This window comes from Protomyctophum bolini (assembly GCF_963924005.1).
Source record: "Protomyctophum bolini genome assembly, chromosome: 12".
Taxonomy (NCBI): domain Eukaryota; kingdom Metazoa; phylum Chordata; class Actinopteri; order Myctophiformes; family Myctophidae; genus Protomyctophum; species Protomyctophum bolini.
The window spans coordinates 31,416,456-31,432,380 of record NC_137873.1 but is presented as its reverse complement, the minus strand read 5'-3'; the positions used below and the strand labels follow the sequence as shown (position 1 = coordinate 31,432,380).

The 15,925-nt window shown below is 41.9% G+C and overlaps 2 protein-coding genes across 2 annotated transcripts in view; both read left to right on the top strand.

The window, feature by feature from the left end:
* The window catches only part of LOC308325841 (serotransferrin-like), a 66,795-nt gene that overhangs the window by 12,136 nt on the left and 38,734 nt on the right, over positions 1-15,925 (top strand). The window lies entirely within an intron of this gene.
* LOC308325843 (serotransferrin-like) lies at positions 4,782-11,863 on the top strand. Its single transcript, XM_080778558.1, has 6 exons — positions 4,782-5,102; positions 5,681-5,822; positions 8,058-8,125; positions 9,866-10,050; positions 10,928-11,111; positions 11,731-11,863. The coding sequence occupies exons 1-6, from the start codon at positions 5,063-5,065 to the stop codon at positions 11,775-11,777; spliced, it is 666 nt and encodes a 221-aa protein (XP_080634684.1). The 5' UTR covers positions 4,782-5,062; the 3' UTR covers positions 11,778-11,863.

Below are 15,925 nucleotides of genomic sequence, written 5' to 3'. Positions count from 1 at the left end.
AGAAGGAACAGGTTTTTCGCATAACATTTCTTTCTAAAATGGGACATTTATGCACTTAATACCTGATTCATGTCAACTCCGTCAGACACACTAAAATCCCTTTTAATTGAATTTTATCATTTCAACAATAATATAAAGTCCTCAGTTATCTTATAATGGCTTTCAGTAATCAAGTTAAGTAATACAAATCTTTTAATATTATTTTGTTCCAATATCACACTATTATGAAATATCCAATTTCTCAAAACCGTCATTTCAACCTTTATTTTCAATATTATAACATGAAAACCATGTAAAAAAAAAAAAAATCATCATTACGTATCATTTCAGTTGGTGTTTCAATACATAAGCACAAAAGATTTGACAGCGAATTTTCTATTTCTTTGGAAATTAACAAAAACATCACGGGACGAACGTCTGACGGAGTTGACGAACATCTGACGGAGTTGACAAGTTTAACTGATTTAGGTTCTAGACCACCTAGGATCTTGATTCTGGTGACTAATCCCACATTTTCAAGGATGAGGAATACAGTGGTACTATTTAGATTTGCCCTGTGAACATGGCAGCCATTTTTCAAAATGGCCGCCAACTTTCTGTTATTTCCCAATAACTCAAGTTCTACACCACCTAGGATCTTGATTCTGGTGACTAATCATACATTTTCAAGGATGTGGGATACATTGGTACGATTTGTCCTGTGACCATGGTAGACATTTTTCAAAATGGCCGCCAACTTTCTGTTATTTCCCAATAACTCAAGTTCTACACCACCTAGGATCTTGATTCTGGTGACTAATCATACATTTTCAAGGGTGAGGAATACAGTTGTACTATTTAGATTTATCCTGTGACCATGGATGGTAGACATTTTCAAAAATGGTGGACCTGCTATTATTTTACCAATTTACTCAGGGAATATTATCAGAATAATATAAAATCTGTGAATACATTTCTTACCAAGAATTTTCTTCACCAATGTTTGTAAAGGTGTCTACTAACATATCCCACATTGGTTTCTATTTGACCACCCTAGGGGCATGTTTGACAGCTGCTGAAAGTTGGGTACCATCAACAACCAATATAAGGCTAAATGTTCTAAATTTCATTATGCTTTAAGTAGCATGTGGCATGTCAAACTAGGGGCTTTTCATGATTCTGGATCCATTCCAAGCATTAGTTTTGCACAAAAAACACTACGTTGGCTAAAAACGGCCATAGCCATCATCACAGATGTGATGAGGTCAGCACATGTCGGCACATTTGGGCAAGTGGCTATGGCCAAACTAGGGGGTCTATGGCCAAACTAGGGGTCAAACTCCTTGGGCTAAATTCGGTGAGGTGAACAGTGAGCAGTGAACAGTGAACGAAAGACTGAAGACAGAAGATTTGGCTTCAGGACCATCAGGCAGGATGTGCAGACACTGAAGGCATCAGTGTCTTTCTCTGTGTCCCCAGCATGTCAACCAAAGCAATGTTACCAAATCAAAGGAGCCTTCACCTCATGTCACCTGGGGCTGGGTGAGCAATCGTATCCTGTATCTAAACTCACAACTAAATACAGACACTTGGCCAGACTGCCGTTTGAAAGGGTCAAACCCCTCATCCTGATTGGGGAAGACCACCCCACCTAATCACACCAACCGAACAAGTGAGGTTGGGGCCTCCAGGTGGGCCAGCAGCCATCTGCACAAGACTGGGCTGGACCCTGCAGGAAAGCAATCTCCAGCCAAGACAATGTAAGTTGACTATAACAGAGCCCCAGAACACAGAGCTCAGGAGAAGGATGGAGAAACACTGGCAGGAGGCCACCAAGATACAATGCCCCAGAGACCCAGAGTGTGCCACCACTGGCAGTAAGGAGATCAACTGCTGCAGCAAAGATGTCATGAAAGGCAAGTCTCCACCAAAAAAAACCCTGAACCTAATCGGGGTGTCACCGTGTCAAGAGACCAAAGTTTCTCCCCCACAGTTCCCTGCAGTGGCCAGTGAAGTCAAACTGTGCATCTGTACCTGAAAGGGGCAAGTCAAAGGCCAGAAAGCCCACCTCCTTTTAATGTCCTGTCAGTAGAAACTCAACCTGCACCTGAAATAAGCCCTTACCTCTCCCAGAGAAAGTTCATCCTTGAAAATGTAATGATTAGTCGCCAGAATCAAGATCCTTGGTGGTCTAAAACTTGAGTTATTGGTAAAATAACAGCAGGTTGGTGGTCATTTTGAAAAACAATGGCTGCCATGGTCACAGGACAAATCTAGATAGTACCACTGTATTTCTCATCTTTTAAAATGTATGATTAGTCGCCAAAATCAAGATCCTAGGTGGTCTAAAACTTGAGTTATTGTAAAATAACAGCAGGTGGCGGCCATTTCGGAAAAAAAATGGCTGCTATGGTCACAGGACAAATCTAAATATTACCAATGTACCCCACATCCTTGAAAATGTATGATTAGTCACCAGAATCAAGATCCTAGGTGGTGTAGAACTTGAGTTATTGTAAAATAACAGCAGATGGCGGCCATTTTGAAAAATGGCTGCCATGGTCACAGGGAAAGTCTAAATTGTACCACTGTATCCCTCATCCTTGAAAATGAGGTCTTAGTCACCAGAATCAAGATCCTAGGTGGTGTAGAACTTGAGTTATTGTAAAATAACATCAGGTGGCGGCTCTTTTGTAATATGGCTGCCATGGTCACCACGAGACAAATCTGTGATGGCCCCATAGCCAAAAATGTTCCTTAAGGCATGCTCTAACTGTGTGCCAAATTAGAATACTGCCCGTTATTCAAAAACAATAATTTTATTGTTTTAGGAACACTTTTGTCAACTCCGTCAGATACACGTCAACTCCGTCAGACACAAAATCTGACGGAGTTGACGTCTGACGGAGTTGACAAAATGGCATTTGTTTTCATCTTAACCCTCTTTAGTACAATGTAGCCATTTTGTTTTTGCTTAATTTTGTTAGCTAAACCTAACCCTAAACTAAAATACTAAACATTATTTTGGAATTCTTAACAAAGATCATGATAATGTCCTGACGGAGTTGACATGTAAAAGCTGTGACCACATTGTTATCAACATTGTTTGTTTAAAATATCAAACAATTGAATGCTTGTCAGACCAGGTACTCCACTGTTGCAACAACTATAAATGGGACTTGGAAAAGGAGTCTTCAGGCTAAATCTGTCGACAATATTTTCTGATTAATTTAAGACTTTTAAAAAAACCTGACGGAGTTGACGGAGACGTGGGACGAACATTTGATATGAGATATTTAATAGAAAATATAAATTAAAATTAACTGTGTATATTATTTGCTATGTTGTTGACAATCTACTTTAATTTAGTATGTATATTTATGTGATTGTGACAGTATTAGACACTTTTTTGGCAGTTTGAAATTGTGGCCACTTGCTGGGGACAGGCTAAATACAGGCCTTTTTGGGTACAGGGCCTGCTTTTAACTAATTCAGATGGAATATGAAAACAATTATAATGAAATTAAGGGCATAATAATACACAACTGTATTACACTTAACTTTGCAAGTGCTTTTATTTTTATGAATTAATTTATTTTTTACATAAAATAAGGCTCTTATGTGTGGGACATGTTTTTTCCACTTTTGTCCCTCATCTCAAGAATGAGTGATATAAAAAAATAAGGTTTTAACCAAGATATATCAATTATACTACATTGACCCCCAGTTTGATATGCATTGGGCCACGGATTGGACCCCCATTTGATAGGATTTTTAAAATCTTTCAGACCCCAATCTGAACTGTAAAATCATATTTATTCTTAAGAGTCGGCTTCACGGATTGGCCTCTTTTGTCAAAACATCCAGTTCCCATGGTTGCACAAAGATCCAAGTAGTAACACCGCAAAACACCGGTTTTGTGGTGATGATGGCCGTTAAAGGTGAAACTGCAGTCCAGGAAAACCAATGTGACATTTCCACTTGTACACGTACTGTACTGTGTATAGTAATATGATTCCTTTCATACATATACTTAGCTGTGTACACTAATATGATTCTCTTCTCTGTCTTCTATGTCAACACAACCATTGTTTCCATCTCTGGCCCACCTGACAGCACAATGCGGTGACCAGAATGGTGGTAAGTACTGTAGTAGTGTACACCTTTGTGGACCGCTACATTATTTATTTTGTAGTGACGCTGCTGATGTCATTCCGTCCCAAAACATTTATGAGTTGTAACTCATGATCCCTAACCCTAATACTATAACCTCAGTCTTAACCGGCCATGTAGGTCACTATAACCCTAACCTCAGTCTTAACCGGCCACGTAGGTCACTATAACCCTAACCTCAGTCTTAACCGGCCACGTAGGTCGGACTAACGGGAGGTTGGACTTATGGGCAGTCCCCCTCATGGTAGGATAACATATATTTTTATTGAATATAAAATGTCCGTTGAGCAATACATGGTTTGGCCATTAATTGGATCTGCTAGGTACTCTGAGAAAGCACATTACATCCATAGGGACTGGGAATCCCCCAGTAGGCCTACATGTACAAGTAGATCCAAAAGGACAGGTGGTAGCTGGGGTGGTGGAGGGTGAGCAGCCAGGTTTAAAGCAGCAGCACAGACAGCAGTAGCAGCAGCTGGCACACGACTATCAAGGAATGAGCAATACAACGTCTATTATGAAGAGTATGTGATTGGTTGGGAACTTGAGAATAGAAGCATGGAGCTGAGACCGAGTGATGGTCGGCCTGCAGCAACTGCACTGACAGAACTTGCTCTGCGCTCTGAGCACAACGCTCATTTGGTGAACTCATGGCCTTTCCTCTATGGCTAGCACAACCTTTAGCTCACAATGTAGTCTGTGTACTGTAATAACTAATCAACTGTTTTGCACCACATGTTTCTTTTGATATCATTAGTCTTCTAATTCTTTCACCTCACCCACAGCTCTAGCCTCCTCCTACTTTGCTGTAGCCGTGGTGAAGAATGGGTCTGGGGTGACCTGGGCCAACCTGCAGGGCAAGAGTTCGTGCCACACCGGCCGTGGCAAAACCGCTGGCTGGAACATACCCATGGGCCACATCCATAAACGCGTTGGCAACTGTAACTTCAGTAAGCATGTGGAATTGTCACCTACACACTCTTGCTCTCTCAAGATGCAATGTTGTATAGCTTAGTGGCCTCGTGGTTATTGTCTGCCTTGTGACTGTGAGTTCAGGGTTAGATTCCCCGGCCGAGTCATGTTACACGCTAAAGAAACTAGAACTAGGCTCCTGCCCTATGGGCTACATCCCATATGGCCAGGCTACATACTTACTTAAACCCTTCCAGGGTGCTCATATCGCCCACGGATGTCATATTATAATATGACTTCTAGTAAGCATCTCACTAAAACTTACACCACACAATACAATGCAGTATATAGTTGAATAAATGCATACATATTTTATTACATTAATGAATACACTCTAGCTAGAGATCCTGTTAATAAGTTACCTGTATTCATGTGTGTGTGTGTGTGTGTGTTATAGGTCCACTAGAGACATATTCATGATGACTGCTTGTCTGAATACAATTCAGGAAACTATACACTTTACCTTTAATAAGTGTGCTAGACAGAGCTTTATTTTTAGAGTGTTACATTGTGAGACAGTGATTGATTGATCTCTGTGTCTTCTCCTCTGATAAAGCTTCGTTCTTCAGTAGCGGCTGTGCACCTGGATCTCCTTTAGACTCTCACATGTGTCAGCAGTGTGTTGGTAATGCTACAGGACATGGTAAATGCCAAGCCAGCCCTGAGGAGCGCTACTACGGCTATGACGGGGCCTTCAGGTAGGGGGCGCCATGGCACTTAAACTTAAATTAAAAATGATTTTTTTTGCCAGGTGCTTGAAAAGCGCCTGCACTACATTTGCTAGTACCCCTACTAACAACTGCAAAGACGACCATGCTGACGACCATAGTGGACACTTTTTCATGATTGGCTGCCTCTAAGCCAGGGGCCAAATAAGAAACAGAAAATATTGTGGAGGGCCAAAAGGCTGAACTAAATTCTAATTTCTGCATAATATAATATAATATTTATTTCTATATAAAAAGCAGTAAATGGCCTTGTTTTGACAAGCTGGTATAGTATATGTTATTAATGTTAGCTCTGACTCAGTAAATAAATACTATTTTGTTGAAACCTCTGCATTCGCAAAAGGTGCACGCCTCCTTCGGCTCTGGGGTGTGTGCTCTCAAGAGAGGGCGAGCTTCTGCGTTGGTGCCAAGGAAAGTAATGAAAGGAAGGGACGTGAGTCACGTGACTCGACGGCGGGGATGAGCCATATAGTGGGACACTTCCGCCCTCAGTGCGATACATCGCTCTGATGAATTACAGCGGCAAATGAGGCGTCTACCTTTCTATGACAGTCATTGTTTTTCAGTGTTGGGGAAGTTACTTTTAAAAAGTAAGGCGTTATAGTTATCGTTACTTATCTAAAAAAGTAATTTGTTACTTTACTTTACATGAAATTATGAAAGTAACTACTTTACTTTACTTTACTTTACTTTAGAAAATAATAATATAAAAACGGCCGAAACCGAATACCGAATATAGGAACTTTTTTTTTGAAGCTAGATCTATAAAGAATAGGGTTGGGAGACTTGGGACTTCATTAAAAAACATCTAATTAATTGGAGGCTTTGTGATGAATTCATCTCAATTAATCACATTTTAATCGCATATATCAATAGGCATATTTGACCTGAGCAGTGAGCTTTTTTTCTACATAAGCATAGGCAATAAAACAAGTAGTAATAATTATAGTGATAATATTATCATTCATTGTTAAAGCTCCAAATGATATTCCCATTCGTCTTTGTGTCTGCCCGTGTGCTCGCAGCAGCGAGTGTGAGGGGTTGGGGAACGGGGTTGTATATAGTGAAACTAACGTTAGCTCCCATGCTAGCTAATGGCTTCCCTCGTCAACAGAACACCACCACAGATCGGGTGGAAGCTGCTGATATCACGTTGCTTGTGCCCGTGGATGGGAAATAAGATTTAAAAGGCTATGGAAGCGTGGATGAAAGGCAAAGCACAGATGTGTGCAAAGTTTTGTCGGATCTGCCTGTGCATTCCGTCTGCTGCAGTGCGTGTGTGTTCTGTCAACTTCTGTGTTGACTGGCTGAATGCATAGTAAAGAGCGTCATCATAAGCATGCGCCCTTCCTGCGCTGGAAGTAGCAGATCTACAAGGTATCTACCCGTCGCAATGCACAGCACGTTGGGCTTGTACATCTGTGTTTCTCCCGCAGTTTAGTTGAATTATATCGATTCACAACTTTATTTGCCCCCTTCACTTCAGCAGCACAGAGACGCCTGTATGATGATAGACTCACGGAGCTGCATGGCCAGACTTTTTTCTCTGATCACATAAGTTGACATAACGCCATAACGCAGGTAGCGCTCGCACAATAACTATAGCGCCGTTATGGAATGGGGAAATGTAAAGTGTTAGGTTACAAGTTACTGCAAATAGTAGTTACGTTATGTAACGTAACGCATGTAAGGGCGTTAGTCACAACACTGTTGTTTTTACATTACCCTTTCTACAATAATTCTTCCACTTTTACCAATAACTGTTCTGATTACCACTGAGCCTACCTGCTTCCTCAGGGGAGAACTATCATTTTGATCTTCAGTGACCTATCAGCCCAATTGAATATATTAACATAGTCTACCATACAGATACAGATAGGACAAAGAATAATAATAATAATAGAGCATAAATATATTGTCGGGCGGAAGTGGCTCAGGGCCCAGGGTAGAGTGACCGGTAAAGTTCGATCCCGGGTTCCCCAGAGTCAGTGTCGAAATGTCCTGGAGCAAGACTCTGAACCCCTAATTCCTCCCGATGAGCAGGTTGGTGGTGCCTTTCATGGTTTTCTTCACCGACCGTCGGTGTATAAATGTGTGTGTGAATGAACGGGTGAATGTAATGCAATATCTATGTGAAGCACTTTGGATAAAAGCGCTATATAAATGCACCATTTATTGCATTCCTTTCTATTGTTAATGCCATAGATGTCTGGCTGAGGGTGCTGGAGATGTAGCATTCATCAAACACTCCACTGCCCCAGGACTCAGTGATGGTAAGAGCTCTACTACTGCCCACAATCTCTATGTTCTCCTCACGCAGGGCTTCTCCCAAATAGTGTTAATGTTGTCAGCTAATTTTGTCAGCTAAAACAGGTTTTCGTTTTAGTCTAGTTTTAGTCGACTAAATCTACAGTCTATTTTGTACAAACAAACCAGTTTTAAGGACATGTCACTCCAATGCATCTGGGGATAATGGTTACACATGCCCGACCCAGCTTAAGGCCCAAACCGCACCAATGATTCGCCATGTAACTCTTTGCAACCAAATGGTTGCAAGTAGTTGCATGTAGTTACACTTACAGTACATAAAACCATTACCACCAATGGCAGTTGCAAGGAGTTTCATTGGTGGGACATCTATATCTATCTATTATCTATAAATGCACTCTGTCTGTTGTCTGTCTGTCTGTACGTACGTACGTAGTCGTAAATACGTGTGTATGGATGTAATGCACGTAACTCGAGAACCTTTCGCCTCACCTACTTCGAATTGGACACACGCGTTCCACACCTACACAGGGAGTGCAGTGCCCGGTTTCGAGTCTGTCGGACCCACGGTTGTCTCTGGACAGGGCCCCTGCCCATGGTCCATATATGGAGCTGGCGTCACAATAGGCCATATTTGGGCATGCCTGACAGAGAACTCCATATATAACTAGAACTGCACTCTGTCGACGTTGTACACAAGTAGGCCAAAAATGGCGTACTAGTGCGCAAGCAGAGTGCGCAAGATCTCAGCCTCTCTGTAAAACATTGAATTTAAGTTCTAAAGTCAGGTTATAACTGGCTGTCAATGGTGATATGTTTCAATATTGGTTGGTTAACAGGTAACGTATGTATGTATACAGTACATGTATGTAATTGTAAATTGAAAGTACTATACTGTGGTCGGCTGGCTTTTATGTGCGTATGCTCGGAGGTACAGTTTATATACTGATGGTGATGGTGACATAATTGTATCAATGCCGTGTTATAACTGGCTTCCGATGGTGACATAATAAAGATAGGTTTCAGATTACATACATGTATACATACAGACATTACCTTTAATTCACCTGAAACTGAAACATATCCTAATTACGTCACCATCGACAGCCAGTTATAACCCGACATAAATTGAAACATATCTTAATTGCGTCATGTTCAACTTACCTCCAGTCTGAGCATACTGTACGTGCATTCGTATGAGCCCGACCACAATACTTGCGCTCTCTGCTTCCGCAAGTAATTGCGAACGCAGTGAGCACTTACTATGAGACCTAGCAGACCATGTCTGTCTGTCTGTGTGTGTGTGTGTGTGTGTGTGTGTGTCTGTCTGTCTGTCCCGCTATACGTCCAAATATGGAGTGTGTTGCATCATCAGCTCCATATATGGGCACAAAAGGGGCCAGGTCCACATATACAGTAACAGCGGGACAGACACACAGACAGACAGACAGACAGACATGATCTGCAGGGTCTCAGCTGCGTTCGCTTCCCGCGTTTGCGCGTCTTACTGGTAATAAAGGGGGACAGAGACAGATCAAGAAATCTCCATATATGGACATACAAGTGACACAGACAGATGTGTGGAAGGGGTACTCTGACATGGGTACAACGAGTATTGCATAGCCAGGTGGGGCATGGATCTCCAACTTCCATCGTTACCGACTCTGTGCTCTACAGCCGTTTTGTTGCAAGGAGTTCATTGCATTGGGCCTAATTGCATGACACCATGCTCTTCTGTTGTCCAGGCAACGGTCCCACATGGGCCCAGGACATCGTATCGTCAGACTACAGGCTGATCTGTCCTGGCAGTGCCACGCCCGTCCCCATCTCTGACTACGCCTCGTGTCACCTGGCCCAGGTGCCCGCCCACGCTGTGGTGACCCGGCCAGAGGCACGCGATGAGGTGGTGCGCACGCTCCTCTCCCAGCAGGTTGGTTTTTATGTAGTTTTAGTCATATACAGTCTTTTGAATAAAATTCACATTTTACTCATTTGAAATGTTTTAGTTTTAGTCTAGTTTTAGGTGACTAAATATGATTTTAGTAGACTAAATCTACAGTTGATTCAGTTGATTTAGAAAGCTTGTGAGCTGTGAGCTTGAAGTTCGGTTATTTTCGGAGTGTGACACGGTTGACACCCATGTGCAACCAAGCATAAAATTACATGTCTTAGTTCTACTCGATCTATTCTAGACTCGTACCTCCCTAACATTTTATTTTAACTTGTTACGGGGCGGCAGTGGTTCCCAGTTCGAAAAGATTCCCAGTTCGAACCCGGGCTCCCCCAGAGTTGAGCAAGACTGAACCCCTAATTGCTCCCGATGTGCAGATTGGTGCATGGTTTCCTCTGCCATCGGTGTATGAATGTGTGTGTGAATGGGTGAATGTAATGCACATCTATGTAAAGCGCTTTGGATAAAAGCGCTATATAAATTTACCATTTTAATACTTTATATATTCAACAAACATTTTTTAGTCATAGTTTTAGACAGTCGAGAAAATCAACACTGGTTTAGAAATGATTGAAAAATGATTTTCTTATATATAAGTGGATTTGTATTTTTTTATGCCACAGCACCAACTTTGATAACATGTACTGGGCAGCCATTGAATATGATCTTCATTGCATGGATTTTTATCATGATAGATTTCACCCTAAAAAAATAAAGTAGGCCTGCACTAGCCAGGCTAATAAGCCAGACCAAATCAGCCGTTGGGAAAGAAAATTGCTCTGATTGAGTCTGGCTTATTAGCCAGGCTAGGCCTGCACATGTAGAAAAGACTAACAACCTTGTTGTTTCTATTCAGGCCAAGCTTGGTACCAGCGGCACCAATACCTGGGTCAGCATGCTCCAATCTGATGGAGCTCTTTTCAAGAGCAGCACCGCATGCCTTCAGGAGGTAACAAGCGGTACAAGCTTTGAGGGCTTCCTGGGACCTGACTACATGACTGCCATGAACTCCCTCAGGCAGTGTTCTGATACTGCATCAGGTATTCCAGTATGGAGGATACATACATTTTTCACAATCTTCCAAATCAAATGTAACGCCCAGGATTCAAACCCGGGTCTCCCACGTAGAAAGCCAACATCTTAATCACTGAGCCAAAGGCAATTCCCCATGACTTGGGGGAGATATTAGACTTTTAGGTCATCAGGCTGTGGTTGCTACACTCACCCCCCTTTTGACCTCCTCCCCCGATCCGGGTCACGGCACCAATGTAACGCCCGGGAATCGAACCCGCGTCTCCTGTGTGGGAAGCCAATGACCCGGGGGAGATATTAGACTTTTAGGCCATCAGGCTGAGGTTGTGAGTCACTCTGCTACACTCACACCATGTTGTGTTGTTGGTCAAATTAAAAATAGCATAATAAATGAATAAATAAATACATAAATATATAAATACATACTGTACATATATACATACATAAAAACATTACACAACTGTATGTGTAGTATAAAAGGAGGGCTAAAAAAAAGCAATGGTTCAAAAACAGCTGTAAAATAATTAGTAAGTAAATCAGGTGGAAAATAGATAATGCACAGACAAATGCACAGTGCTAGTCTAAATTCTATTTTCTCCTAAATTCTATTTTCTCCTTGTGCACCAGATCTGGAGAAATCATGCACCTTCCATTCCTGCCAGCAGAAATACTAGTGGAGATCTAAGAGGGAAAAAAAGACAAAACCTGTGACTCAACCTGACCATCTACACTGGACCCCAGTTTGTTTTAATGATTGGTTCATAATAGTGGTTCCCAAACTGTGGTGCGTGCACCCCTTGTGGTGTTCGAGCGCCTTCCAGGGGGTGCTCAACAAGAAAAGGCTAATGGTGGTGCTATGGTTTTATTTTAAATATATTAACATATTATGCCAAATATGGCAAGTACTATATATGCAGAATATATAGCCCATGCTGCATATGCCATATTCAGGTTCCTATATGTGCATGTGGATAAATAGGGGGGTGCGTCAGCTAGATCGGGGGGTGCATGGCCAAAAAGGTTTGGGAACTACTGGTTTATTGCGAATGCAGTGAGCACTTACTATGAGACCTAGCAGATCATGTCTGTCTGTCCGTGTGTCCGTGTGTCTGTGTGTCTGTCTGTCCCGCTATCCAAATATGTCCAAGTGTGTTGCATCAGCAATCACTCAGCTCCATATATGGGCACAAAAGGGGCCAGGTCCACTCAGCTCCATATATGGTCACAAAAGGGGCCAGGTCCACATATACAGTAACAGCGGGACAGACACACAGACAGACAGACATGATCTGCAGGGTCTCAGCTGCGTTCGCTTCCCGCGTTTGCGCGTCTTACTGGTATGAATAAAACCGTTGTCTACTTTGAATAATGTTGTAATTCCATTCTTTTTCTATACAACCATGCTGTACACTACTCTACATACTGACATTGACCAGATACTGACATGATACTGACATAATACTGACATGATACTACCATGATACTGAGTATGATTTTCAAGGTTGTACTTTATTGTTTATATTGTGTAATCTTGTGTATCAGACAACATGATACTGACTATGATGCTTTATTTTAAAAAAGTAGAAATTATAATGACCATATTTTTTTGTACCATCTGATAGAGCTCTGATAGACACCTTTAATATCATATAGGTAACTGCCAGGTCTTGGAGGGGCTAGCGCCCCTCAAAAATGCAACTACCAATACAAGCAACTTTAGGCTACTGCCCAAAATTGGGCTCACCAGAGTGGATTGAGATTGAAAACACTGACCTCTGGTGGTGACTATTGTCCATTACAATCATTGATGTCATAATTGCGGTGGCTTTGTTTATTGTTTCGCATGTCATGATGGCTGGCTCACTGGAAAGACTGCTACACGAATTGGAAGTGGGCTCTTGCCTTGGGACCCTCATTGGGGGGTGATTACAAATGGTCCCTTAAGGCTTAAGGGTAAGTAACTCTAAGTGTCATGGGGGTCAAGTTTGAGAACCACTGCTAGCCTACTAAAGGTATCACCATGAACTGACCATAGACAATATCCCCTTTAAAAGGGGATATTGTCTATGGTCAGTTCATGGTGTGTATTATTCTCGTTTTTAACCATAGAGTTAATTAGGGCCGTAATAATGCGGCGCAATGACGGTATACAGTAGCCTAATAGTCTACAATGTAAACAACTTGCGCAAGCATTCAAAATGGGTTTTAATTGTCGGGTAACGGAAAATAACGGAAAATAATCTAACTTGTTACTTTTCTCAGATGGCAATCTGTAACTGTAAGGGATTCTTTTCATGGGCATGCAGTAATCCAGTAACCTAACGACGTTACTTTAGAAAGTAACGATGCCCAACACTGGTCTATAAGATGCGATGAGCAAAGGTAGCATTTAATTCCCCCAATTTTTTCAGAGGTAGTTGAATAGAGAGTTGAGGAGATAATAGAACAGTATTAACAAAGGACCTGTTTCAGATGCACATCAACATCAACACTCTTCATATTCATGTCCACAGAGGCACCTCTCTGAACAACATTATTATATGGATGGATGCACTGCAAAGAGTTGAACAATAATCATGAAAAAATACGAAGATATACGAAATCAATTAAATACTTTTTTTTAATCAACATCTGTTACCCCCGTGCAACACCGGCTAGTCGGCTACACTGCATGGCAAATTGGCAATACATCCGATATTCATAGTTCAGCAAGGCCTAGCTGTAGCATCATCTCTATTCATGATCGGTAAACATTCAATGTGTAATGGGGAGACCTGTCTCCACAGTCCACACAGAGTTCACACCCCAATTACTCAGGTGTAAGCTAGTATAGTCATGATTACCCCAATTACTCAGGTGTAAGTTGTCACTGATTACCCCCTCCCCTATAAAGCCTGCATGGTGCTCATTCATTCTTTCCAGCTCGGTATGTTCATTTCAAGAAATGGACCTTCGCCTCCTTCTGTCTGTGCCTTAGTTCCCGGCCAATATAGCTCTTGTCCATAGCTCTAATGTGTTTAATTTTTAGAACTATGTTACTCTCAACTTCCGCCGCTCGCATGAATGCAGACCAGCCTCTCCTCTTCAGCGTAAATAAAAATAACGTTTTTGCTACCATCCAAAACAAAGGCGTGTCGTGTCATTAGAAAGCCTACTTTCCTTAGTGGACGCACTCTGAGCCCCCCACCACACGTATAAACTGTACTTTTTGGCCAAAAGGGGACTTTGTTTCCACCGGGAAAAAAATACTTTTAGTTACTCCACTGCGCCTTCTACCGATATTGCCCAGAGAATTGCCTCATAAAGAATATTTTTCCTCTGGTGAAAAAAATCCCTTTCTGGCCAAAAAGTACAGTTTATATGGGGTGGGGGGCTCAGAGTGCGTCCACTACGGAAAGTAGGCATTCTACTGACACAACCCGCCTTTGTTTTGGTGAGTAGCAAAAACGTTATTATTTACGCTAAAGAGGAGAGGCTGGTCTGCATTCATGCGAGCGACGGAAGTTGAGAGTAACATAGCTCAAAATGCAACGCATTATATATATATATGGACCAGAGCTACCGGCCAACATGCTCTCCTGCATGAAGAACATTCTGTGAAATTGAAAGTTAAAAAACATCTGGTGATATCCCATATCATCTCCTCCACAGAGTTGCAGGTGGAGTAGTGGCTGTAGTTGACTTTGATTTTAACTCGTCACTTTTAGTGTTTTATTGCTTTTCATTTATTCTCTTACTTCTTTAGCTTTTTCCAATAAAATTGTCATTATTTAGTTTTGCTCTCTCCCCCCAGCCCCCACACATGTAAAGCGTCTTTGCTTTATTATTAGTATTATAGTAGTTGCTGGTGCAGTACTGGATGTAGTAGTTGCAGGTGGAATAGTTTCTGTAGTTGCAGGTGGAATAATTGCTGTAGTTGCAGGTTGAATCGTTGCTGTAGTTGCAGGTGGAATAGTTGTTGTAGTTGCAGGTGGAATCGTTGCTGTAGTTGCAGGTAGAATAGTTGCTGTAGTTGCAGGTAGAATAGTTGCTGTAATTGCAGGTAGAATAGTTGTTGTAGTTGCAGGTGGAATAGTTGCTGTAGTTGCAGGTAGAATAGTTGCTGTAGTTGCAGGTGGAATAGTTGCTGTAGTTACAGGTGGGGTAGTTGCTGTAGTTGCAGGTGGAATCGTTGCTGTAGTTGCAGGTGGAATAGTTGCTGTAGTTGCAGGTGGAATAGTTGTAGTTGCAGGTAGAATAGTTGCTGTAGTTGCAGGTAGAATAGTTGTTGTAGTTGCAGGTGGAATAGTTGCAGGTAGAATAGTTGCTGTAGTTGCAGGTGGAATAGTTGTAGTTGCAGGTAGAATAGTTGCTGTAGTTGCAGGTAGAATAGTTGTTGTAGTTGCAGGTAGAATAGTTGCTGTAGTTGCAGGTAGAATAGTTGCTGTAGTTGCAGGTAGAATAGTTGCTGTAGTTGCAGGTAGAATAGTTGCTGTAGTTGCAGGTGGAATAGTTGTAGTTGCAGGTAGAATAGTTGCTGTAGTTGCAGGTAGAATAGTTGTTGTAGTTGCAGGTGGAATAGTTGCTGTAGTTGCAGGTAGAATCGTTGCTGTAGTTGCAGGTGGAATAGTTTCTGTAGTTGCAGGTGGAATAGTTGTAGTTGCAGGTGGAATCGTTGCTGTAGTTGCAGGTGGAATAGTTGTTGTAGTTGCAGGTGGAATAGTTGCTGTAGTTGCAGGTGGAATTGTTGCTGTAGTTGCAGGTGGAATCGTTGCTGTAGTTGCAGGTGGAATAGTTGCTGTAGTTGCAGGTGGAATCGTTGCTGTAGTTGCAGGTGGAATAG